The following is a 26,038-nucleotide window of genomic DNA, read 5'->3' as shown; positions in this document are numbered from 1 at the left end:
GTAATAAGTATCTGGCCATACCAAGCCACAACCCCTCAGCACGCATTTCTTCTAGCAGTAGCCTTTATACCACGCTCTGATCCTCCACAATTTGGGATGGTGGTTTGATTTGTTTAGTCAACACCATCACAAACAAGTGCTTTACGTAGAGGTGCTTAAAGAATCACCATTAAAAGTATTGAACAAAAAAGTTTTAATATGAATTTGTGGGAGTGAGACTTCATAAAGGTCAAGGTTCACTTGCTTGCTACATAAATAAATCACGCAAAGATTAAAATCAAAATTAAACTGGAATAATTTATACAGAAATTAAAAATGCAGAAAGGTAGGGGAGAGCCTCCCGCTGAGTCACGAGGTTCAGAATGGACCCCCTTGCTTTCTAAACTCTATTACTAATAGAGCTTAGGTGCGGCTAGATCCAATCCTAGTCTCAGACTTGGTCAACGGTTTATATCTAAAGAAACCTAAGGAGTTAAGAGAGTAAGTGGCAAACCTCCCATTGAGTCACGAGGTTCAGATTGGACCCCCTTGCTTTCTAAACTCTATTACTAATAGAGCTTAGGTGCGGCTAGATCCAATCCTAGTCTCAGACTTGGTCAACGGTTTATATGTAAAGATTTTAAGAAATAAAGAGAATAAGGGAAAAACCTCCCGCTGAGTCACGAGGTTCAGAATGGACCCCCTTGCTTTCTAAACTCTATTACTAATAGAGCTTAGGTGCGGCTAGATCCAATCCGAGTCTCAGACTTGGTCAACTGTTTATATCTAAAGAAACTTAAGGAGTAAGAGAGTAGTGGAAAACCTCCCGCTGAGTCACGAGGTTCAGAATGGACCCCCTTGCTTTCTAAACTCTATTACTAATAGAGCTTAGGTGCGGCTAGATCCAATCCTAGTCTCAGACTTGGTCAACGGTTTATATCTAAAGAAATACAAAGAGAACAAAGGGAAAATCTCCCACTGAGTCACAACATTCAGAGTGGACGCCCTTGCTTTCTAACCTCTGTTATTAATAAAGTTTAGGTGTAGCTAGGTCCGATCCTAGTCTCAGACTTGGGTCAAGAGCTAGACACCAGCACAAACACTGATATTGTTACCCAAGTTCTGCTGTTGCTATATTTCTGTTTCCCCTTTGTTTTATTAGGCAAAATATTAGCCACCATCTAAAGCACTGCAAAAACCAAGAACAACAGGAATAAAACCACTTACCATCCTTTATCTTCTTCCCAGATTTTAATCCAACCCTGCCATAAACAGCCCTACTGCAGGTGCTTCATCATGAACCTCAACTGTGTCAGTGCAGCAGCAGGCCCCACACACCCCCTTGCTCCACACTCATCTCTAACCGCCATTTTGAGTCCTCCTGCATCGGCCCCCCTCTCCCTGCACAACACCCCATTTCCAAACCCAGAGGCCCGAGTTGAAGGACTAGTCATTTCACTATCATTTTCACACAAATTACAAGTAAATTTCTTGTGTTTGTTCTGGATTTTTTTTTTCGTCTTTCCACTTCAGGCGTTTACTTTACACCGGTGCCCCCCTGCCTTCCCGCCTCCTCAGACGCGAGGCCCTCACAGCAACTCGCCGTCCTGAGGTAAACGCACCCTCCGCCTCCCGCGTTTACCTGCGTCCCGATCTCCAGGCAGGTCCCGGCCGTCTCCGGTAGGGTCCGGAGACCCCCAAAGCTCCGATCTTCAAGATCCCAACCGCGGGGGGCTCCAGGGAAGGGGGCTTGCGGGCACTGCCGCCCGCCGGGCCGGTCCGCTCCCGCCCAGCAGCAAATGCCCGCCAAACCCCCTTCACTGGAGCCGCCGTGGCGTTTCCGTCTGCCCCTTAAATCGCCTCCTGCAACCGCCACCCCCAGGCCAGGGCAGGATATTCCTCCTCCCTCCTATTTAAAGCACAACCATCAGCACCTGGGGGTAAAATAATCGACCTCCCCAATCAGTGTAACTACGCGTCAGGGGCTTTTTTGCAGCTGTGTTGCAGAAATAACGAGCTTGTTAACCACTCCCTGTTAGACAGTCTAGGCGCTAGGTTAGACCTATTTGTGTCTAAAAAAAAATAAGCTTCACCTGACCCATTCTGTTTTTTTCAGCATAAGGTTCTTGTTCACCACTGTCTAGGCACTAAGTTAGATCTACTTCTGTATAAAAATAAAAGTTTCACTTGACCAATTCTGTTTTCTTCAGGATAAGGCTCCTGTTAGGCACAGTGCAGTCACTAAGTTAAGACTTATTTCTGTATTTTTTTTAAAAAAAAAAAAGCTTCACCTGACCAGTTCTGTTTTCTTCAAGATAAGGCTCATAAATCCTCAAGATCATTTTGCAAAGCACAAGAAACAAAACTGAACTAAACCCCAAGAAGGGAGAGGGGTTACATCTCCAGGTGACCAAAAATGAGATGCAGGAGCTGTGTTCCCCTGGAAATAACTGCAGCTATGGCTGCAAAGTGCAGGTACGAGGCTGCCAAGTGAAGTGCCAGCACTTTTCAGTGCCTAGTTGAACACCAGCCCTCCATTTTAGCTCCCCAGGCAGTGGGGGAACAGAGCCTGGCCCCAAATCCAGCCCCCCGCATTGAAAGGCCCCAGCAGTCTGCCACCCCTGCATGAGCCGGATCACAACAGTATTTCTCAAGTCACTCTACTCAAAATCCCAAACAAGCATTGTTTCTCAGATGCTCTTACACGGGTGGAAGCATTTGAAACATTCACCACTAAGAGCAGATGTAATAACACTTTAAAGAAAAGACTTTTAATGTAATACTGTAACCCGTACATGGACTGTTTTTAAAAAAGAAAAAATTAGAATGCAATGAAACCTTAAAGTGTATTCCATCATGACTTTTATCTAACCGTGCTTCCTGTAATCTGAAGTTATAGTCAGCAGCGATGATGGATGGAGACAGAAAGTGGAGAAAGATTGACTGAATGGGATAAAAGGCAGAAGAAGGGAATATTTCTGAAGATTGTTTCTTCCCACAGTACAAATTTAATAAGTGTTTTCGAGTTTACTTTAATTAAGCTACAATTACCTTCTGTGGAAGTGTTGGTGAGAAGACTGCTGCACAGCTGGAATAACACATTAAGTATAATTACTCACCACCCCCAATAAAAAAAAAAAAAGTCTGAGATGTTTCTACCAGTAGGAAGAACAGTTTTAAGTATTGAGCAGTATTTTAGCAGTTTTTTTTAATATCTGTTACCTGATGGGTTTAAAAAAAAAAAAATGCTACAGCAGGTCAAGAACCATACATACATCAACTAACATTGCTAGCATTGCATTTCTCTTACTTAAAAGGCTACACTGAACACAGAATACCATGCATATACAGATATTACGAACTATTTTGAAGTAACTGCTCTTCAGCATGAGGGAAATACCAGCTTACCCTAAAAAAAGTTTTTCCTCTAGCTAAATAAATGCTATAAAAAACAAGACAGGTGAATACATTTGCTTTATCAATACAGATGAAAGTGTGTCAACTATAGCATTCACTCTGGAATCGTGGAGCATAGTTTCTGGCACTTTCATTCTCCTGTGTTGTGATTAAGTCTATAATAGCTGTCAGAACTGCCGTATCCCTGGATTTAATATCATTCCAGTCCACAGGATGAGGGTTTTCTATTTTTTCTTGTAGAAGATCATCGAGCTCTTGTCTTAAATTCTGGAAAGAGTTTGTTGGAATGAAGAGGGGGGGAGGGAAAAAGAAAAGTGGCAGTTAGGGCTACACACATTAGTACAGTAAGTTAAAATCCCTTGGGCTCCTCTGTTCTCTGTTTACATCTGCTGTTCTCTGATCAATGCATTTTAATATTGCTACTTTCCAAATCAAAAGCTGTTTCTCAACTGTTTTAGCAGTTTTACCTTTTACGACAGATGACCATCTCTGGATGTGATGGCCTTTAACAGCCTATACATCCACTAGCTGACTATTTCAGGATTAAAAATATCTGAGTTTAAAAAAACCGAGTCAGCTGCAATTTCTAAGGTCTAATATTAAACAGAGCTCTATTCAGCTCCTCTTTCCACTGGAACTTGTTACTGTTAGCTGAAGAGCCCCATCCTCATGTTTCCATATCTACATAGACATTTCATGGGCTGATAAAAGTAATCTTACAGCCTGTGCTACAAAAAACGACAGCTCTCCAAATTTCTCACTGTAGCACATGTTTGTAAATCCTTCCAATTCACCCTGTAACTCTTCTTCTCTAAAGCTTCTACAGTTTTTCAATACCCCATGAAATTTTCAGTAGAGGCTGCACTGGCTGAACATCACCACCACCACATTCCTGAAGCCTCAACAAGCATACAGCCTCATTCTCATTGGCCAAGCTATTACACTGGAAACAAACAAAAAAATTAATGTGAATGCCTTTAAGACCAAACATAAGGGAGTACATGGCTGTTTACTTCTGCCCAGTTTACTTTTCAGAATGTTATTTTTACTGCTGCATTTTATCTTACATTCATCTACACACCTTCAGTAGATCTCTTTTGTTCACTTTGTGTACTTGAACTGCTTACTGGGAATATACTGAAAACATTATCATCACTCTTTCGTAATAAATCAGGAGCTACTCTGTAACATCAAATATAGAAATCTCTAAGAAGAATCAGTGTTATACTAAATCTTCCACAGACATTATTATTAAACATACTCACCTTAACTAAGTGCGCTATTCTTGCTGGAGACTGGAAAACAATCCACTCATCCACAGCAATGGTATCCTGATCTTTATCCTTCTGAATGGATATATCTCCTCCGAAGAACAAGAGACAATATGGAGAGACCTCTGTACAGTCATACAAATAAATCTGAAAGAACATAAGAAAAAATTGTCCAGTCGCTCTTCAAAACATCTTAAGCAACAACAGTAACACTTAACGAAACTCAGAATTCCAGAATCATTCACAAATTAGCAAGATATATTGGAAAAATATCTGAAGCAACTCAGTTGGATAAAAGTTAAATGAAATCAGATTGAACAGGAGCAAAAATGGTCCCAAATATAGTCCTTCACACTAAGTGGTGAAATCAAAGCAACTATGCTGTAAGAATCAAGGGGGGGGGGGGCGGGGGGGGGGGGTGGAGAAGGAAGTCAAGAAATGTTACACTGATTTGAAATCAAGGAAAAGACTTAACACCTGTTATTGCCAGAACTTTAAAAAAAAAAACCCAAAACCAAACAACCCCTTCAAAAAAAACCTCAACCAGAAAACCACAGTAGGTAGTTATTTGTGGAACAATACCACCAGTATCACAAAGAACATCATCTGATGGCATGCAAAAGGAATGACCCAAGACAGGAAGGCCTCAAAACAAAGGCATGTTCACATCCCCTTTGAACCTTGACCCAACCTTATTAAAGAGCTAGAAAAATAAATTATAAATGTAAACCCTTCACATACACTGCTAGTTCTCATCTTCAAATGGTACACAAGCCAGTTATAATGGAACTCCGTTTCTTCCACATTAACTGATTTCGGATGAATATTCACTGTTCCATCTGTCTTGGTGCAAACTTTCACCCTTAAAAAAAAGAAAATTATTTTAGGATTGAAATAAGATCTTGAAAGTTTAGCACAATTGAATCCCAAGTTAAAAAAACCCTCCAATTCTCTACTAGAATACTAAAGTCTGAAAGTACAAGGATGTTCGAAGAAACTTTAACTCCCTTCCCAAAAAATTAAAACTGAATCTTCAGTATGAATTTTTAGACATCCCTCTGCATTTAAAAAGTTTGATTTCTTTGTCAAATTTATCCCCTTAAAAAACCCTCTCATTCTCTCAAGTAGAAAAAACAATTAGTATTCTTTCTCCAAATGAAGGACTCCACGAATTACTGAATTTGGTTACATAAACCAAGTTTGAAGCAGCTTTCTGGAAAAACTACATATGAGCCTGCATATCCAAATTCTTTGTTTGGCATGGAACAAGGGATTAGCTACACCACTGTCGACCAGCCTAGAGTGGTGTACCTCTGTTTGTACCATGCGCCTTTGATCTGACTCAAGGGGTGACTGTCACCTGCTTTGGTTATACTTACTACCTGAAATCACATTTCCTTTCTAACATAATAATGCCATCAGACAATAAAAAGCAGAAACCAGCCACAATACATATGAAGCACTACTGTTCTCCTTCTTCCCGTATGCCAGAGATGTAATTCTTTTGAGTGTGTACCACTGAGCCCTCTACTCCCTCCCTGTGTGCAGAAGTATTCTGTAAAACATAGAATTCTGTGTTTGAAACTGAAACAGCGCCGTTAAGTGTAACAAATCCTCTTGCTTATAGGATCACAGAGCCTTCCTGGGCAGCTGGCTTACACCTAGCCCCACCGTGCAGCAGAGAGAGACACACATTAATTTCCATCAGGTTTGCAAAATTACTGCATCCACTAGGTGACTCGAACACACCGGACTTTGTTTAAAAGGGAATACCAACTGCCTAGCGGTGTCAGCTACAGACAGGTCTAAATTACGCAATCTGAAGTATAATATTGACTACCTGTTCTTACTCCTTTCATAGCAATAATCACTTGGGTTTGTTTGGGGGTTTCTTTGTAATTACAGGCATAACGATTGCTCTTGTCTTGCTGTTTCAACATTACACACCCAGAAATCTGATCCAAATGTTCAACCCTTCATTCTGCCTTAATATCATGTCCATGAAGAAGGATATCTATGTTCTGATGAATGTACTGTTACTGGAGTGACAACTAATAAAACAGCCTGATAATACAAAAAGTATTAAATCAACAGCAGAATTTCTGGGCCCTATCTTGGCAAATAAGAAGAAAGGATAGCGTAGGACTCCTTTGGCAACAGCATTATTGACACATCGTAACATTAGCCATGGGATGATAAAGGTCACACAAATTTTTTCACAGACTAGCGGGTATCCAAATGTTAAACAAAGATCAACAATCCCATGCTCTCATCTACCCTTCTCTAACGAAGTAATCCACAACCATGACTTGAGCTGTAAAGAGATTCATTCATACATTCAAGCCACTGCCTCACCTTGCTAAACTACCTAATGTAGAAAACACCTCAAATACAAACCAGCATCGAACCAAATCCTTACATTTTTCTCTTTTTGCTGAAGCTTGGCCGGATCTTTGCAACTTTTGGATATAAGCCAGCACAGATGACTGCTTTGAGCAACTTCTCATTATCTGTAGAAGACAGCAAAGTGAATAACGCAGTTCTGCAAACTAAGATCTCAGCCCTCAGAAATTTTCCATCTCCTTCCACTGTTTACCTGAGTTGGTATTAGATTTGGGATCCTTGGGGTCTCTGCTACTCACAAATCCAGCTGCAAGGAGATGCTCAGCAAACTGTCCTTTCATGTTATGCAGCATCTAGGAAGCCACAAAAATTATCCCAGATTGATACTGTGCCAAAAGGCTCCTCCCCTCTTCCCCACAGACATGATTCTCTTTTTTTTAAACTGTCAGGATGTTACCTGCAGTGTATTTGAAGACAAGAAGTACTCCCAGCAGTAGTCTTTCTCAGTTCTGAAACCACGACGCCGAGTCTCTTCCCAGCCCTAAAAATGAAAACCATAGTTCAAAGGTGTTTCATAAGTGAACATATACTAACAAATTAAGGACAGCAAAACCTGGTGGTTGGCAAACAATACAGTTATATTTTTCTCTACAAGAGAGAAAGTAAATCCTTTGATCTCTTTGTTTATGTACATGCTGCACAGAGCGGAGACCCATACCTTTACTTCAAATCAAAAACTTCCTTTTTCCATGGCAAGGAGGTAAAATCTAGCTAAGTTTGCCAGAACTTCATCTGCTGTTATTAACAGTCCTGGGTAGAAACTGCATTCCAGGCTATTTCTTTCCTCTTCCTCTTGCCCCAACTCTACACAGCTACATCTCCTGCACTTTTAAAGTCAGCTTCAGTTGTTTGTAGAGGCCAGAAGGACAAGATTTTATGACTTCAGCAAGGTAACTATAACATTAAGTTTTCTTTGTCTCTTTCCCAGGCTTATCCACAAGAAATCAGGTTACTGAACCTGAAGACAAGATTCCTCAACGCTAGAAGGCTGAAAATTAATTTAGTTTTACGTTTCTGTAGAAGTCAAGAAAGAAACACTACAGAGCACAAAGTAATCAGGTTTATTCCTTTGAACAAACCATATTACTCAAATTAAAACTCTAGAAGAAAACAACATTAAAACATGCCTACCGTGAAAGCATTCACCACAGTTAGATGATCACTTTTAGTGTTCTTTGACAGTTCCTTTCTTCTTGCATCTGCTACTTTCTCTTTGCCCTAAGAAAAATCAGAACCTATAAAATATTCACGACTGACACAACAGTTCTTTTTTGCAAATTAAAGTACATATATAAAGCAATACTTTGTATGCAACATACATGAAAATTAAAACTCTTTCCAACATTCCATAGGCAAAGACAATACTTCATAGTATGTGAAGGCACTCTTTTACTAATAAAAATGTAATTAACATGAAAGTAAGATTAAAGTGCTTTTGAACTACAACATCTCCGTAAGTCCCAATACCCTTCTGAGATTCTTAAAATCTTAGGTGTAATTCTCCTCTCAGAAACTTTACCAAAGGAATGACAAAAGGGTCTTTGAAGCTGAGGCTAGCTGCAATTGTAAGCACTGGATCCAAACAGCAGAATAAAGCTCCAAAGAGGATCATTTTTCCAATATGTGGTTCAACTGGTAATCGCGCTAAATGGACACCTAGTGGAGTCAGTTCTTCCTGTCTGTCCAAAGCATTCTGTCAGAAGAAAAAAAGAAAAAAAAAAAAAAAAAAAAAGATTAAACACCGTATTTGAAATGGGGAGGATTTCCTTGAAATAGCCACTAGTATATCTAGAGAACAAAGGAAAGCCTAATAGCTGGAGAACACAGCTAGCTGTGGTAAGGTAAGCTAGGCAAGTGATTAAGCAAATTATGGAGATATTGAAATGTTCAGAATTGCCATCAGTCTAAACACTGCCCTTCACCTAAATCCAATGTTTTAATTTATTGCTACAACTGATTTGTACAAATAATATCAGAGCAGGAAGTCGGTAGTACATATGTGTCATTAACTTCTCCTTCCCCAGCATCCAAAGGGGCAATGACATACAAGACACTTCTCCATATACCTTATCGCCTACAGAAAAGTATCTCAAACACTTCACTAGTCTGACTGGGATAGGAAGGCTTGGTGGATGCATGCAGCTGTCAGCAGGGTGGTACAGAAGTAGTGAGTTAAATAAGTATCTGTAGGGACTTTAAATGCAAAGTGCATGCATCCATTTTGAGTAATTTACAAAGTTCCTCAGGAACCCTATGTGGCCCATAAGCATAAGGTGAAATGTCCTCTGTTCAGTCAAGAAATACAAAGGGTCTACACATTACAGTAAGGGGTTGCAAACATCCAGACCTGTAGAATCAGAACTGCCTGATAACAAACAATGCAGTAACATGGTTCTAAACAGGTATTTCCTTGCATGTGCATTAAGTGATACTTTACCAGCTCCATTAGATGATTTATGGCCAACATTACAGCATCGTGAGATGGTGGATCCATTAGCTTGCTCAGAAAATAAGCAATTCCACCAAGCTTTAGAATCTGAAAAAAACCCAATAAAACACCAAAAACCTACAGCAACTGGAGAAAGATGGTTACCTAAAATTAGTAAGCAATGGCCATGCTAATTAAAAAAGCGTGAATAATTCACAGCTTGAGTTACAATTTCACTAATTCAGAACTAAGGACAAAACTAAAAATGTATTAATGATGAAATTTAAAACATAAGGATCTACTCTTCATTCAGCATATATACACACATGGTATTCCTTATGCACGCGTAAGAAATTCAATACAAACTGCCAAAAAGGAAAACTCGCATCAGTTCTAAACTACTTTTTAGTAAAATTAAGACTTCATATCCCCCGACTTAATGGCATTTTCACTGAAGCTTCTCTGATTGAATTATATTTGAAGGGAGAGGGAGCGGATGCACAGTCCAGATTTTTGTTAGTACACTTAAGCTTTTATTCATACTAGACAATCCTGTTTGTCATGGGTTTGATGCATTAAGATACAAGCATGCATTTTGCAAAAGTTACTGCAATTACTAGCTAAATAGATTGTACTTCTGCTGTAACAGAATTTTGACTTTAAGACAACCTTGGGCTCATAGCTGCATTAACTTAATCTCTCAACCTCTGACTCTAATGGAAAGTAATAAACATGTTTGAAGATTCATGTTTACCTTGATTTGTAAACAGAGTTCTTCCAAAGGTGTCCTCAAGATCTCTGGCAACTGATAATCATCTAGAAGGCTAGCTCGTAGTCCATTGTATAGATGGTAACAGTGGCCTGGCTGAACTCTGGAATTATTTAAATAAACAGGTTTTGGGTTTGTTTTTTTCCTATGACACTGTCACATTATGATTATGTTTGTTTATAAACAGCTTTCCAAAACACCTCAAGGAATCAGAACTAAAGCGTATTCAATTGTAAAAGCCGTTCCAGCATTCTGAAACATAGGCCCATCAACAGTAAAAAGGCATGCAGAACACAGAAGCCTCCCATCAACCACTCAAAACCAGCAATGAAGGGACCAGAGAAGAACTGTAAGCTTGAACAAGAGAGAAAAATACTCCACAAGGTATTTTGAGAGATTTTTTTTTTTTTTTTAAAAAAAGGTATATAGCTAAGTGGTACTAATTGGTAGGCAATTTTCACTCCAACGTATCATAGCCTCAAAAATCAGGTGTGCAGGCAAACATTAGCAACAAAAATGACAGAATAAAAGAAAAAAAAAAAAGCAGGACTTATAAAGGAAACTCACGAGCTAAATACAACACAACTTAGTCAGTTGCCTAGAAAGACAAAGAAACCATTCTCTCTGTAAGAACAAGAGACAGTTGTGCTAGCATCTGCTACTGAAAGTATGAATAATGAAGTAGTATCTTCAGCATACACATGCTCCAAGACTGATGGGAACTTATCACAAGACTTTTCTAACTGTCCCAGTTATCCTTACCTTCCCGCTCGACCTTTCCTCTGCTTGGCATTAGCTTTACTAACCCACTCTGCTGCCATTGTGCTAATGTTGTTCTGCGTGTCGAAGTGAGTCTCCTTTATTTTCCCACCATCTATAACAAACACGACGTCATCTATTGTAATGCTGTTTAAAAAAGAGAGAGAGAAAAAAAATGCAACTCTTCATCTTTGCAAGCTGGACCTACGATTTGAAAGGGGTTTAGCCTCTCTTTATCCCCTCCCAAACAGTGAGCCAACAATAAAAACCCGTGTTTGGAATTTCATTAAGTATTATGTTACTAAGCAATTCAAGAAAGAGCCTGATTTATGCTCCTAGGCCTGGCAAAAGTCATCACATGGGGTTATGAAGTCTGCAGATTGGCAGCTCAGATTTACCATGTACAACAAAGCCAAGTAATTATAGTCACATCCACATTTTAGTTGTTTAAAACAATTCAAGGAAAACTGCTTAGTCTATAAACATTTCTAAAGATGAAGTGTTATAAACAAATGCGAAAAACACAAAAACGTGTTCTTGGAAAGATTAAACAGGTTTATACTTTAAATTATCACTTTTGTTTCTTTTGTGAAATGTATAGCTTTGTTTGGTTTGTATAGCTAGCTATTTACCTAGTCTCTGCAATGTTGGTAGCAATCACGATTTTCCTTACTCCTGGCGGGGTCTTCTTAAAAACCTGTAATTATCCATGGCCCATTTATATGTTTGCCAAAATCAACATATGCTTAATTAATTTTTTTTGTAGTTGTGAAATATTACGATAAAAGAAAAGCATACCTGAGTCTGGTTAACAGTAGGCATCAATGAATGTAAAGGTATGATAATAAACCTATCTGAAAATTAAAAACCAATAAAAGATACACTGTGAGCAAAGAAACTTTAATTACAGGAAAATCAACTATGCAGAATAAGAAAATATGCTGCAGGTAAGCCTGTTTCTTATTCTGAATTCACCGATATACGTATCATAATAGCAAATTCTAAAAGTAAAAATGTATAAAGGATGGTTTTTTTTTACTATGCTACAATGACCTGACAAAGAAAATATATGAAGTTATGTACAGTAATTTATTTTTCATTTTTAAATTCTCAAGTTATTCAATAATTGCTCAAGTTTAGTAAGTAAACTAACAGTCTTTCATCAAATTGAAATTCTTTATGGAATGTACGCAACACGAACCATAAGATAACTATATGAATATTCAAGAGCACAGTTAGATAAGTTAGATGAAGATGTAAGTTAATCAAACAGGACAAATTAAAGTGTATCAGGCATACAGTCTTTTAGTATCTTATTGAAAAAAGCTTCTAGGAATAAATAGGAGTTAAAACAACTATCAGTAAAGCAGCAGACAAGCTGCTGAAGAACTAAGAAAAGAAGAAATGAACACAAAATGAAGAGAGAGAGTTTAGTTTTGGATGGCAGTTATAGCTACAAGAAAGGATAAAAGGAAAAAGATGCAGGTCTGAGATTGTTGTTCCTACTGTTCACCCCCACACTGAGGAAAAATGAGTTATTATCATTAACAGATTAAAAATACCACAGAAATGCAAGAAATGCTGAACACACTGCAATCATTTTGAGAGAAGAGGAAAAAAAGAAAAAAAGAAATCCAGTGCAAAACCAGGAATCACATGCAAAAATTAGTTTGCCACTAACACTACTGCTAGAATTCCCATGTAAAATTTTGTTTTTACCTGACTTAAACATGACTTGTGACATCAAGAGATCATGCAGAGTGCTAATGTTGTCCCAGCCTGGAAGAAACACTAGAATTGCACCATCCTATATATAAGTGAGGGAGTGAAGGGAAAAGGGGTTAGAGTTAATTATGCTACACAAAGAATCAGCTACTTGCACAGTAACACATACATGTTGGATAGGTGATATTTGGAACAACGTTCGTAAGATGGTTTTCTATAAAAGTTAGCTGCATCTATCCATCAAAATGTTACAAATAAAAATAGGATTTTAAAAATTTTCCCCTGCGGTGTTTTAAATACAGCCATGTCAACACTAGAAGAATTTGAGCTGCAAATAAAAGAGAGAAACTAGTGTGTAATTTTCAACACAGGAAGAACAATACACAAAAAGCAACTTATGCTCATTATCCACAGGTTAAATGGTCTATCAAGTGAAATATTAAATTATTTGCTTTTTTTAATAATCAAAATTCTCTTTAAGGAATCAGCCAAGGCATCAGCTCTTCTGCAGATGTTTTGAACACAGAAACAAATATGTAACTTCAGGTTATGACATCCTACATACATGTTACCTACGGTAACTCACTTCATGTTTGTCACTGCTTCAGGCACAGGATCCTTCTGATAATTGATAATCTGATAATGTTAATGCACATTTGGGGAAAACTACTAACACAGTTGTATTAACTACTGATTTTGACAAGCTGAAAGCTGGAAGAGCCTCCTAGTGCTAGACTGTATAAAAATTCAGTCTTCATAGCATCTTAAGTCATAATTAGATTACTCCGGCAGAAAACCCATTAAAGCCAACTGCACAGTGTCGATATGAGGCAGTGAACATCGACTCTTAGGTACTGCTCTTGCCCTCTCCCTCCCATTGCTGAGGAATTAAGACTAGAGATTTAGTCGTACACTTGTACACTAAAAAGGTTTTCAGACAGTTTTCTACAGCTATTTCACAAAACATTAACTTTTACTACAGATTACAATGAATACTATCTTTGACAAACATGTACACAGTCACAGAAACTACTAAACATTAAAATTTCATTTGTAATTATACTACTTTCCATCAAATAACTAAGATGTATAATTAATTTGAAGGCTTATTTAAAAGCTTAGTCAAAAGAAAAAAAAAAAGCAGCAGAAATCTAAAGCAAAATGGCACCCAAACCTTCACGTATCCACCCCATTTTAGTTACAGGACAATCTCTACTGTCGGTGCAAAAAGTCAGGCGCTTCCTTTTCGCCCAGCCCCCCCCCCCCCCCCCCGCCCCCCCCCCCGTTCAGAAGGGACCACAAATGAGCACATCGAATGCACTGGTAAATTCTCCATGTTTCTTATGTGCCTAGCCCTTATTAGTATCCACAACCCCTATTCAAGAAAATGCTTAGATGTGTGCTCCGCTTCAAACGTGGGTTCTGTCCCACCATTTCAACAAAATGCTGTAATTAACTACATTCTGAACTCAGGGCTTAAATAGTAAGTAGATATTTAAAGCTGTTAAGATGACTTCTCTGAAGAGCAAAACAATTTTTTTTTCCTTCTTTCTATCTGTACGATAAGCCAAACTATCAGCTCTGACATTCTCAACCGCCACCAATCACAATTCAGTCACATCATTGAAATGTGACGATAGGAGACAGCAGTGTACCTCTTCTTCCAGAACGATGTGTCTGATAAGCGCTGCTATAAGGTCCAGGTCGACCTTGTCATCATCCATCATTTCCAAGGCATCTATAGTGCTTGCCGAATACCTACAGGTGTTGATAGCACACATGTTGGGAACTTAGGAACATATGAAGCCATGCACTCATGTTTCTCTTGCAGGGCTCTGCAATCACGCATCTGTGTAACTCGTTACTGATCACTGTATTTCTTTGCCTGTACTCTTGAGATTTAGTTTAGTGCAATTATTGCTGGTTTAGAACAGTAAATTTAAGAATTACCACATTATGACTGAACTGCGTTTGAAGCATTCACTGGATTCTCTCTCCTCCTCGTGGATTAGCTAGGACCTAACAATCAGAGTTCACCCTTCAATCTACTTCTCGTTCACAGTGAGTACTGGAGGCATCTCATCTGTCCTGCACTTTGATCTCGTGAAAGCTAACACTATGAAAAGAATTGCTAATTGCTTCTAAAGACATGGTGGGAAAGGAAAGGAGGAGTAGAAATGGGATGAGCAGAGCATGGGATAAGCCAGACAGATATAACACTGAGGACACTTCCCTTAGAAAAGAGAAATTAAACCAAGTCACCTATATTCATTATTGTTACCAAGCTGGATACATAGACAGTCCATATATAGACAGTCCCAAAACACAGAGGACAAATAAGACAGGAGAAAACCAGGAAGACTCTGTTCCTGAAATAAATCAGCCAGGCTATACAATTAATCAACGTATCCAGATTACCAAAGTAGTCAAATACTGGTAATCAAAAGAATGTTTCAAGTGGGCAATCTCTACTAGGTGCTCAAAACACAAAATTATTTAGCTTGGGTTTAAACCACTCTAGAGGAGTATTAGGATATTCTGAGGAAAAGGTGGTGACGGGCTTTTTTGTTTTGTTGGGTTTGGAGGGTTTTTTCTTTTGTTTGTATGTTTGGGGTTTTTTTTGTTTTATTATTATTATTATTTAAACCAGCTCATTTTGTATTATGTTAATTATGAGACTAAAATACTGCGAGATCTCTCTAAAAGAAAAAAGAAATAATGAAGGGGAGAATTCATCAGAAGAGAACTACTGACCAAAGCTCAAGAAGCCTGATATTATGCTGCAGACTGTAACGGACACCACCACCACCAACAGCAAGCAACTCTACACCTGTAAGTTCTCTTACGGTTTGCACATGCAAAGGAAGCTAATTCTCTGCAATAACTCTAAAGTACTTCAACAGTTGCCAGCCAACTGTACGGGCAATTTCATCGTTACTGTTTTCCACAGTGGCAACTATCACATCGTTAATAAAAGCACAGTAATAGAATACAGCATTCATTTATGTCTCTCAGTCAAGAAGCATCTAAAAACTTAATGCAAAAGAGTAACTTGAGGACAACCTGCCCCGCAGCTGCCTTAAGTAGTCTGGCCATCGTTCCCTGTAAATCTCCTCTTTTTCTTCTTTTTCTGGTCTGCTTATGTGTCCTTGCATGAAGCCTTTCTTCCACCGTGGCCGACGGTCTGTATTTTCTGGAGTATACCTTTAAATTTAAATAACAAACATAATTCAGTTTTGGAACTACAGTAATTTAAAGCTAGCTGCACAGTAGTTTTACAAACTATGGGCAACATGCCGTGCTTTAGCTATATCATGTAAATAAGATTCTTAAAATTTATTTTCTGAAAGAAATCTTACTTAGGATGACAGGTACCAACTCTAGTAAGCATGAGAACATGTAGAAAAAAAGACTGAACAAACAGGAAGAGTAGCTTGATTTAGTAGTCTGAAAATTCACCACACTGAAAAGACAGACAAGTGGGTTTTTTTCTCCTCATGCCCCCATCTCCAGGTAGCTATGTATCATTTTTAATTACAGTAAAAGCTACTAAACTTCCCATTAAAATTTTTGCTGTTGAAGAAGCACAGCTAATTTTTCCACTGGTTAACTACACAAAGATAATCTTTCAGAAGACATACTGAGCAAAAAACCCTAAAACATTATCTATAATGGTGTTCAGAAAACACACTTACCTCAACTTCTCAATTACATCTTCAAGAAGATACTCCACCACAGGGAAAGTGAACCCAGGTATGTGAATCATTGGACAATTATCTGTTGAGGAAGGCACAATTCAGTTTTAAAACAGCAGATAAAATACTGTACTGAAATAATGGAGGCAATAAACATTATTCACTATTTTTGCTATATAGTTGCCAAGTCTAAAGGGGTTTTCTGTTTATTTTTAAATTCTCAAAGAAGGTACAAAATTCAATTCCAAATAACGTTGCTGAATAAAAAAAACCCACAGGCAGCAAACAGTATATTGCTCTCCACCATGTTCATCTGGTGCCAGCTGCTGCACAAAGCTGGAAGACTGAGCAATTGAAGGCTTCAGTCTGGTTGCCCACTCACACCCAGACTTCTAAAGTATGGTAAACATTAGTAATTTATTTTAGTATGAAAACACTCTGCTGAGTCCACTTCCACAATAGGTCTGAAAAGCAAATACAGAAGCAATACATGCCCAGGATGCGCTAAAACGAAGGGAATAAGCATCTCCAACAGTTGGCAATTATTTGTAAAACTCAAGCCATTGCCTCTTTTGATAAAAAGCAAACCTAAAATTTGAGAACTACATTAAAACATAGAAGCCTAAATTACTTAAGAGGAACTTTGACAGAAAGCATTTCACCTACCAAAATACTCCGAAAACTTCTCCGCATTTAAAGTAGCACTCATTAGTATTACTTTCAGATCCAAACGAATATTCAAAAGATCTTTAATAATGCTCATTAAAACATCTGACTGAAGATTTCTTTCATGGATTTCATCAAGGACTACATGACTAATGCTGGACAAATGCCTAAAACAGAAGAGGAGGAAGTTAAAACATTTGTTTTTAGCAAAATTTAAAAAACGGAGCTGAGACTGTAAGGAGCAGCTCCAGTAGTCAAGTCATATCATAATTGTAGTCAGTTTCTTATTAAATAGGATAACTTACTTATCTGACTGGAGCCACTGTAGGACAATCCCTGTGGTACAGTATAAAATTGAACCTTGTTTCCTTGGTAACCGACTGAAAGAGATACATTAAGAATGCCTCAGTTCTCTTCCGTATTTTATAAAGTACTTTAAAAGCTTAAAATCAAAATGCAGGTAGTCATTATAGACACTATGAATTACGCCTCTAACTTGCTCACTTACAGTTCAATTGGAGGAGCAAGGCACTGGGCCACAGTAGCAGCATTTTTGATGACGGAGAATGAACTACTTGTAATCTGCCAGAAGCCCTGACTTCCCAGATATCTTTTGTCATCATCTGCACATCGATCTGCTGACCCCAAATTCCTGCAGCTATCTAAGCTCAGCGCAGACAACAGCTTAATTTACAGCAGCATAACATGCTTGATTAAACAGTAAAGAAAAATAGGAGATTCTATAAACTCAAAATAAAATGTTGAAGACTAAGCAACTGTCACCTCTCACAGCAGTTTTTCTTCAACAGTAATTGAGATTCCATTATTTGCTAGTAAGATTTCAGATATTTTTTTTTAAATTACAGATGACTCCAAATATAATAGCTTTTGCTCTACAGCACTAGGTCTACAATCTCCTGTCAATGCACCTAACTTTTATTACCTGATCCCAGTGGGATTACTCAACAGGCAAGTGTAGCAAATACATAGCTTTCCACAGCAATATGGCTTGTAACATTCTCTTCTTTAGCATTTCCATTTTTCCTTGAAATTCACGGATTTAGGGACATCAGTTTCATTGCTATCTATAGCTGAACCTTTTAGCTGAACTGATAAAAGGACTTACTAGACAACGTACAACTTGGTGCTACCCATTGTTACATGCTACATAAAATACAGTGATCACACTCAAACATTTTGCTACATTTCAAAAACCTTATTCCTCACACCAGCTATTTTCAGAGGAATCCCTTTTGGAGAAGATACCAGAATGAAAGCAGTCATCTATGTTAAGAACTTCTTTTCAAGTTTTCTTGCTTGAATAGATGCCACTATACACGAATGCGTAAAAACTGCCAAGGGAGCCTCTCTTACCTCTGCAGACGAATTTGGTATCCTGTACTCTTGCCATTACCACATGCTTCTGCCCTTTCAGCAGCAACTCTCTCAGCAACCTTAAAAAAATAAGTAAAATCAAAATAGTGCATTAAATAAAACAAAATTAAAATAAAATCCCACCAGGCAAGCTATGATTTAGCTACCTATTAGGAGGAAATACCTAGAACCAAAATGTTATGTAAAGAACAAAAAAACACCCTGAAAATCACTTTTGCTCCTCCACTGAGAACAGCATTTCCTATCAGCAACCCAAGAACAGGTTTGCAACCCAGGATGTATTTTAAAGGAACACAACCATTATTAAGCATTAGCAATACAATCACCCTTTTGACAGGGTGAACTTTTCGTCAGAGCAAGTAATGTTCTGTAATTTTCTGACACTTAACTATCAGGAAGGGTAATTACTGTGCACTTAAAGGCCAAACTCTTTCTTGCTCATTATTACACCTCCAAAGGGCCTGACACAACATTAGTTTTTACCTTTATTCACATCTGCACTGCCCAAATATATTAAAATCACAAACAGAAAGTGATTAAATTCAGGGAAGAATGAAGCTTGCCATGCCAGTACTCTGCTAATGACCAAAATTTATGAAGTATCAAATTAGTGTATATTAACAAAATTGTCATATGCAATAGAATCTAAGGTGACTGAAAACGAACACACGAAAAGCCCCCTTCAATGTCCACTACAGACGGAATGTTTATCTTGAGTTTTAAATTTAGTATGAGTACATGTGATGGCAGAGCAGTTTCTTTGAGAGGTGTACAGCACCTACCTGGTCATTTGGAATTTTTTCAGATCTTAACTTCAAATAATCTAGCAGACTGTACACCCAGTTCATAAGCTAGCCTATGGATCCTAGGTCCAGTGAGAAATGTATTTTCATGTAACGAGTCTGAGTAAGGCAGTAATTTCTCCTCAGATTTATTGGGGGGGGGGGGGGGGGGGGGGGGGGGGCGGGGCAAATCACAAGAAGTTAGTTTGTCAAAACGGCACTTACCGAGATAGCGCTGATCCTCCTAGGCTGAGTACAAACAATCCTGCATGTAGACCCTTTCCCTCGCTCTATGTAATCATCCAAGATGAACTGTGTAACTTGGGTTGTCTTTCCACAACCAGTTTCACCACTTATCACAGTTACTCGATTATTATTTATAAGGTTTACAAGTTCCTGTTTCCAAAAAGAAAGTATTTATTGTACTACTGTTCAAAACAGATTTCAGAAGGATTTGGCAAGTCTCTACTACTGCGCAGTGAACTAAGGAGAAACTGTCATAGCAACTAAAGAAACAGATACTCATCTGTTTCTCATAATACTAAAAAAGTGTAGTTTAAACCACACAGGTAATTTCTGCACATTTGCGCTTCACATTTGTTAAGGTTTAAAGCATATCAAATCTGAATACTAGCTTCAAATACTTAAGATCCTGTATGAAAACAACATAAAATCACTAAAACGAAAGCCTGAAACACATTTTTAAACTTTTCTCGCTCCTACTTGCCTTCTATGTCTCTTTGGTGACTGAAAACAAGTATTTTCCCTGTTGGACTCTAAGACTGTACTAACTGAAGATTTTCAGCGTGGTATTTTAACATTTCTTATACCAACAGGAACAGATTTCTTACACTCCCAGCCTCTATCTCTCTATCCAAAGGATTGTAAAGGGGAGTACAACTATTAGAAACACACACCAACAGGAAGGACCACATTATGCCAAATACGTTAATTTTAGAAAGGAAGGTCACTAATCATTCATTGAACCTACAAAAGAAGATATAACTGAATACTCAATTTCTATTTCATACAGGTGACAACAAATGGAGAATTAACATCAATTAATAATAACCCATACTATCACGGATGTTGTACTCTTGACTGGGGAACTAATGGCAGCAAGAGTCAGCAGTACAGCCATTAAGTCTGTGATCAAAAAAGGGTTAGTCAGCATTTTATTAAATTCTAAATTGGGCAAGTGTTCAACAAAAGGCCAAAATTGTATATTATGTAAGAAAAATAAAGCGTGACAACTTACGTAGTGGCCAATTACTCTATAAAAAAATCCAAGTAACTAGGAACATTCCCTAGAAGTTTAACTGACAGAGAAAGAAAAGATCTATACTTTAAGAAAAAAAAAAAAAAAAAAAGGAAAAAAAAAGGTACTTCAAGGTATCTAGTAGACAATACCATTTCCATGAATGCTGCTGCCCCTACCGATAAAACTGTATATAGCCCCACAGCACTTCACCCACTTCATGAAGCAGTGAACCTGAGCTACTTTCTGGAAAGAAGTCAAACCCAGTGTCAGAATTTGGGAGGCTTCAGCACCTTCACAAAAGGCAACAAAGGTTTCCTGTTAGTCCAAGTCACACAATCGTTTTCTCCTATTTTACAACAGAGAAACAGAAACCCATATTCTTTCAAATGAAACACGTTTACCTGTCTCATCCCATATGAAGGGAGTTTCTCTCGGAATCTCTGAAAGAAAACAGCAGTACATACCTTTAAGCACCTTTTCAACACTGAACTAATACAACAGATTTCATCTACAATCTAGGCTAAGCTGTGAAATAACATGACAAACTGTTCAGCTAAAACTTACATAAACATGGGCCCACTAAAAGTAAGTTTAATTCTATGCATGTTTTCGGTTTCATTAAAATCATTTAAAACCAACTGCTCAGTACGTGAAGAGGTATGTATATACAGTTGCAAGACTAGGGCCTTGTATCGAAGGGAGCACTGTCTGTTCATGGTAAGACTGCTTTATTTGACAACCTTATATATGGTTATTAGAACAACATAAACTATGTTTTTAAGAGGCAATTCCTTGAGAGCTCATTTTTGTGCTTTCAGATTTAGACATAAATGTGGCGATACATTCTATTAAAAAAAAAAAAAACCAAACCCAAAGCCTCCATCCAACTAAACAATGCGAAACTTCAGACTTTAGATGCTACGCAATCAAAAACTAACTGAAAGTCTGTTTTTAAATTGCTGTCCTATTGATAGGTATGCATTTTATAAATGCTGAAGGCAATTTTTAGCAAAAGTAACATCATTACAACTTCCTAGTAAATAAACTGCAAGAATTTATGTTTTCAGGTCAATTTAAAAAAAAAAAAAAGGAAACAAAAACACAAACCCAAAACCCAGTTAAAAGGTTTCTACTTAACATGGAAAAGTACCTGCATTTCAATGTATCTAGGATCAGATTTCTTCTTTCTTAAGTCTTCTTTAAGCTGCTCATCTAAATCAGTATCTTGTCCACTTTTTTCAAACAGATATTCCACATCCCGATCAAGAAATGTTTTTTCCAAAGCTGGTCTCTGTCTTACAGGAGCTTTTTCAGCATCTGGTTTCACTTTTGCAGGCTGTTCTGGAGTAGGTCTGAAATAAGTGCAGAGAAGAGACACTTCAAAGATTACCCAGGATGCACTGGGCCACTGCGAAGAGTCCATTCAAGGCAAACCACAAATCCATTTTTGAGACATTACATCCACAAGTTACATTATATTCTTATGGCCTGATGGTCAAGTATGTCATTAAAACAAGTAAAGTCTGAAAATCACCAGCCATCAAAAATACTACATCAGTATCCAGAACGGTAAGGTGTTCTTTTATATGAAATGAAGCTAACAAAGCAACAAAACATCTCCAGAGAATTACTGCTTAACCTGCTGTCGGAACCACTGCCCTGTAACTGGATCATTCAGCCAAAAAGCCCCAAACACCTTGTTTTAGTGGACTGCGAGTAACACACGTTATTATTCAAAATCCTTTACGTGCAAAAAACAGACTCTGGTTCAGAGAGCCCGAGAAAACATTCTGAGACTTCACAGTAACTGAAAAATGAAGTTGAATGCCTGCTCTGGAAGAGCAATTCCAGAGGGCAGGGGAACTTAAAAATTCCATACATCTACTCTAGTAGGCCTGGAAATCAATTACAGGATTTTATGATTTAAAGTAAAAATGTAACACCCCCAACTCAGCAATGATTTGGAAGAGTTTTACAGCCATGGTTACAGCTGACTCTTTCAGCATGACAATATGCGCGGCAAGAACCCAGAACCCTCGCTAATGTAATTCACTGACTAAGTGCAAATAACTTCTGATACATCTTCTTGCAAGTTTGTGGGAAACCTGCTTGTTGCAAAGTAAATAAAACCATTAGTACTGGTTTCTCTTTACCCTTCTTCGTCCCCAGACCACCACGACATGGCCTCTTGCTCCTTCTCATTTCTCGTTTGGACAGTGCTCAACAGCTGCACGATCTGCTCCTCCCGGCGCTCATCCATGCGCACCACAGCTCTCTGGTGAAGAGGGGAACACAACTGTCACCGGCCAGAATTACACATCAACCACCAGCGACTCGCCAAGCTCTTCCCCAAGCGTAATGTCACCGCGCAGACACCGGCCTCCCCGCGCCGCCGCCCCCCACCTGCTGCCGGTCCGTCTCCTTGCTCTTCTGGCCCTGCTTCCGAGCGTACCACAGCCCGATCTCGCGGCCCTTGAGGTGGCTGGGATGGCGGCCCCTGCCGCCGCCGCGGCCCCCGTGGCCCCCCGCGGAGGAGGAGGAGGAGGAGGAGGAAGGGGCCGAGGCAGACCCGCCATCGCCGCCGCGGCCCCGGCCCCGGCCCCAGTCCCGGCGGTGCTCGTAGCTCATGGCCGCCCGGCAGCCGGCTCGCCCCACGGCCGCCCCCCGCCCCATCCGCCGCCTCACTTCCGCCTGCCCCGCGCCGCCCCGCCCCGCCCCCGGTTCGAGCCCCGCGTCCTGCGGGTGCCGAACGTGCTGCGCACCGCCTACCCGGACGGCAGCGCCGCGCACCCGCGGGCGATGCGCAGTCGCGATTAAATAAGGCAATATATTCACAGCAGTATGCCCCTGCAGCTCACCTTGCACGCCTGCCTCCTCTCGTGTCATGTACAGACCCTGAAGCTTTGAGGTCCCTTTCTGAGGCCTCCGAGAGGATTTTAAGGACGCGTTCCGTGTCGGTCCCCATCATTACATGTGGCGTTGCCACCCTTTCTCTGTACCGGGTCGGTATTCCTGTTGTTTCTTATTAAAATAAAACTGACGTATTTCAGTAGCTACCAGTTCTGGGTCTGCCGGCTGATTGCTGCTTTATGTGGCATACCTTGTCCACGTTCTCCAGGCTTAAATTAAACCTTTTAAATCAGATGAAATTACTCAGATTTATTACTCTTTCAACAGTTAATTAATGTTCTTTTTGTTTCCTTGAATACCGCTGTGAAGCTATAAATGCTTCTTCAATCTCATCTTTTTACGTGTTGTTTCTCCTTCATTGGTATAATTTACATTTGTTTAAAAATTACTAGCATTCACATCTCTGCAATACAATGTTATACACTGATTTGCAAACTTGGTCCAGGTAAAGGACTCCCTTTCAAAGGAAACCATTTTCTCTTTTTTTTTTTTTTTTTTTCCCTCTGCCTACAGTTTACCTACAGATAATCCAGCAACTCCCAGCAGTTGGCTATGAAAAGAAAGAAGAACTAAGTGATTGAGTTAAAGATCTGGTTTTGGTTTTTTTTCCTTTCCCCTCACAAAATGCTTTAAGCACCCAAGTAGCCAGCTGACTGGCTGCTAGGTTTATTCTTTTTCATGCTTAAAATGCTTATCTCTACGGCCTTAAAACACGAAACCAAAATCACAATGCTTTGTCGCAGCATACATCTGTAGCCTTTTACTCAAAGACGCCTCCAGTGACGGAGGTGACAAGGCAGCCACCGGAACCCTTCTCAGGGACCGTGGCAGTAGGTGGCAGATGGCTGAAGAGGGACTGTTCCTCCAAGGATGAAATGGCACTGCGCTGGGGATGAGACCCCCGGTGACCTGTACAGATCTACCAATTCCCCAGCGCGCATCTGTACATCTACAAAACGGCACGGCACCATGCCACGGCCCTGCACAGGAGGGCTAGTGCAAGAAACATCATGTGGGTCTTCTTTTAGCTATACCCAGTTTCAGGTACAAGGAAATCTCAAGAAAAGCTCAGATTTTCACTTTAATAGAGACAAGTAAGGGGTAGAGAGCAAGATCTGTGAGCCATCAGCACCAGGAGTAGCTGCACTCAGGGTGAGGTTACTTAGAGACAAGAGGGAAAAGGAGGGGCCAAGGGCGAGTACAAGAGCTAGAAGATACTGAGGAAGATGATCTGAAAGGCAGATTACAGGAAGGAGCATGGGGAAGAAATGAGAAATCTAGGAGGAAATATACTCCTCCTCTTCTCGCTCTGCATCTGGAGCTTAACACAGCCCAGGGAAGCACACTCCGTGACTTCCCCGCGTTCGTCACTACACAGACCAACACAAATTTCATGGCATTCTTCGAAAGTCTCACAGTGACAACCGATTAGGGAGTAAAATAGAGCCAAAGAAAATCAGCACAAAGTAAGTTCTCAGAAATCTAAGAAATGTTAAAAGACCCCCTGTTGAAATACATCACTGGCATACCTAGACAGGCCAAACGAGGGAGGATGGCCCACGTCCTTCCGAAAGCGTGGAGGGGGCAGGATACCTGGTGGTGGGAAAACGCATCCCGCTGCTCAGGTATGAGCTTTCCTGTCCATGGCACAACATTGCCCACACACAAATGGACTTGCCTTCTGGGCCTTCTTTAGCCTGTAGGTGAATATAAATTCAGGTAGTTATTATCTTTAGTTGTGTTATTTAGATATACCAGGACAGGAGATGTGTCTGATGCTAATCTGAAACCCATGAGGCCAGGAAGGAAATGGCTCCTGGTGACCACCCATGTCCGACACACCAGCAGCCAGGGCTGATAGTATGTCCTGTCAGCAGTGCGTGTGGCCGCACTCTCAGATGCCAGCTGACTTAGTCGCGGGTCAGGTTAGGCTCTGCATGCCTAAGGAAGCTGTCAGAAAGCTGGTTTTGTCTGTTTTATCTCCTTAAAATCATTGAAGAAAATGTTCTCGGGTTACCTTGAATCACTCAGGTGACTTGAACAGATGTACTCTGTTTGATCCTGGATCCCTCCATGATAGTGTATCTGGGCACCTAAGCAGTGCACACGTTTGAAATAAATAGGATTTCAGTGTGAGAGGAAATTTCCATATGCACGCATGTAGCTACTGCATTTCAGCCGTGCCTTTTTGTCTCCTTCTGTTTAACCAGCACTGCAAAAAACCCCACACATTCTAAAGAAAACATTACAAATCCAGAATTTTTAGTAAGTTTGTAGATTTAGATATTGGAAAGATAGTAAATGTGCATCAATTCATGTAAAGATTATTTTCTAATACATATGAAAAGATACATTTCTTGAAATGGTCTCAGTGGTTTGCATGTTACTGGGCCTTTTCAACTCCTTTTAACCATTGTTCACATTCAGTTCTCATCATTTCCACCATCGTGAGGTAAAGCAATGCATCTGTACATAAGGGTGTCTACGCAGCAGCATGCCCTCAGAGGACAGAAGATAGTGTTCTCCTTTCAGTACTTTGAAGTGAGACTCCTCGAAATCACATTCCTAATGAGGAAAC

At 39.6% G+C, this 26,038-nt stretch overlaps 1 protein-coding gene across 1 annotated transcript; it reads right to left on the bottom strand.

Annotated features, from left to right (window-relative positions):
• Positions 1-2,728: 2,728 nt before the first annotated feature.
• DHX36 (DEAH-box helicase 36) lies at positions 2,729-23,211 on the bottom strand. The gene is made up of 25 exons (XM_040613787.1): positions 22,954-23,211; positions 22,704-22,825; positions 21,701-21,902; positions 20,952-20,990; positions 19,515-19,685; positions 18,487-18,566; positions 17,418-17,492; positions 17,113-17,279; positions 16,447-16,528; positions 15,815-15,955; positions 14,407-14,509; positions 12,746-12,833; positions 11,825-11,880; positions 11,659-11,723; positions 11,030-11,173; positions 10,253-10,370; positions 9,508-9,606; positions 8,590-8,763; positions 8,202-8,288; positions 7,468-7,551; positions 7,264-7,363; positions 7,087-7,177; positions 5,409-5,529; positions 4,662-4,814; positions 2,729-3,663 (listed from the first exon to the last, which is right to left on the bottom strand). The coding sequence occupies exons 1-25, from the start codon at positions 23,176-23,178 to the stop codon at positions 3,478-3,480; spliced, it is 2,973 nt and encodes a 990-aa protein (XP_040469721.1). The 5' UTR covers positions 23,179-23,211; the 3' UTR covers positions 2,729-3,477.
• Between the last annotated feature and the right edge of the window lie 2,827 nt (positions 23,212-26,038).

The sequence above is a fragment of the Falco naumanni genome, chromosome 13 (genome assembly GCF_017639655.2).
Source record: "Falco naumanni isolate bFalNau1 chromosome 13, bFalNau1.pat, whole genome shotgun sequence".
NCBI lineage: Eukaryota > Metazoa > Chordata > Aves > Falconiformes > Falconidae > Falco > Falco naumanni.
This window is presented reverse-complemented; position numbering and strand designations above follow the sequence as displayed.

Coding starts and splice junctions, on each gene's coding strand:
- DHX36 (XM_040613787.1), bottom strand. CDS start 23,178: ATGAGCTACGAGCACCGCCGGGACTGGGGCCGGGGCCGGGGCCGCGGC. Junction 12,834..14,406: donor ACATCGTTCTGGAAGAAGAG/GTACACTGCTGT, acceptor ACTTATATATAG/GATGGTGCAATTCTAGTGTT. Junction 3,664..4,661: donor GAATAGCGCACTTAGTTAAG/GTGAGTATGTTT, acceptor AACTCTTTCCAG/AATTTAAGACAAGAGCTCGA.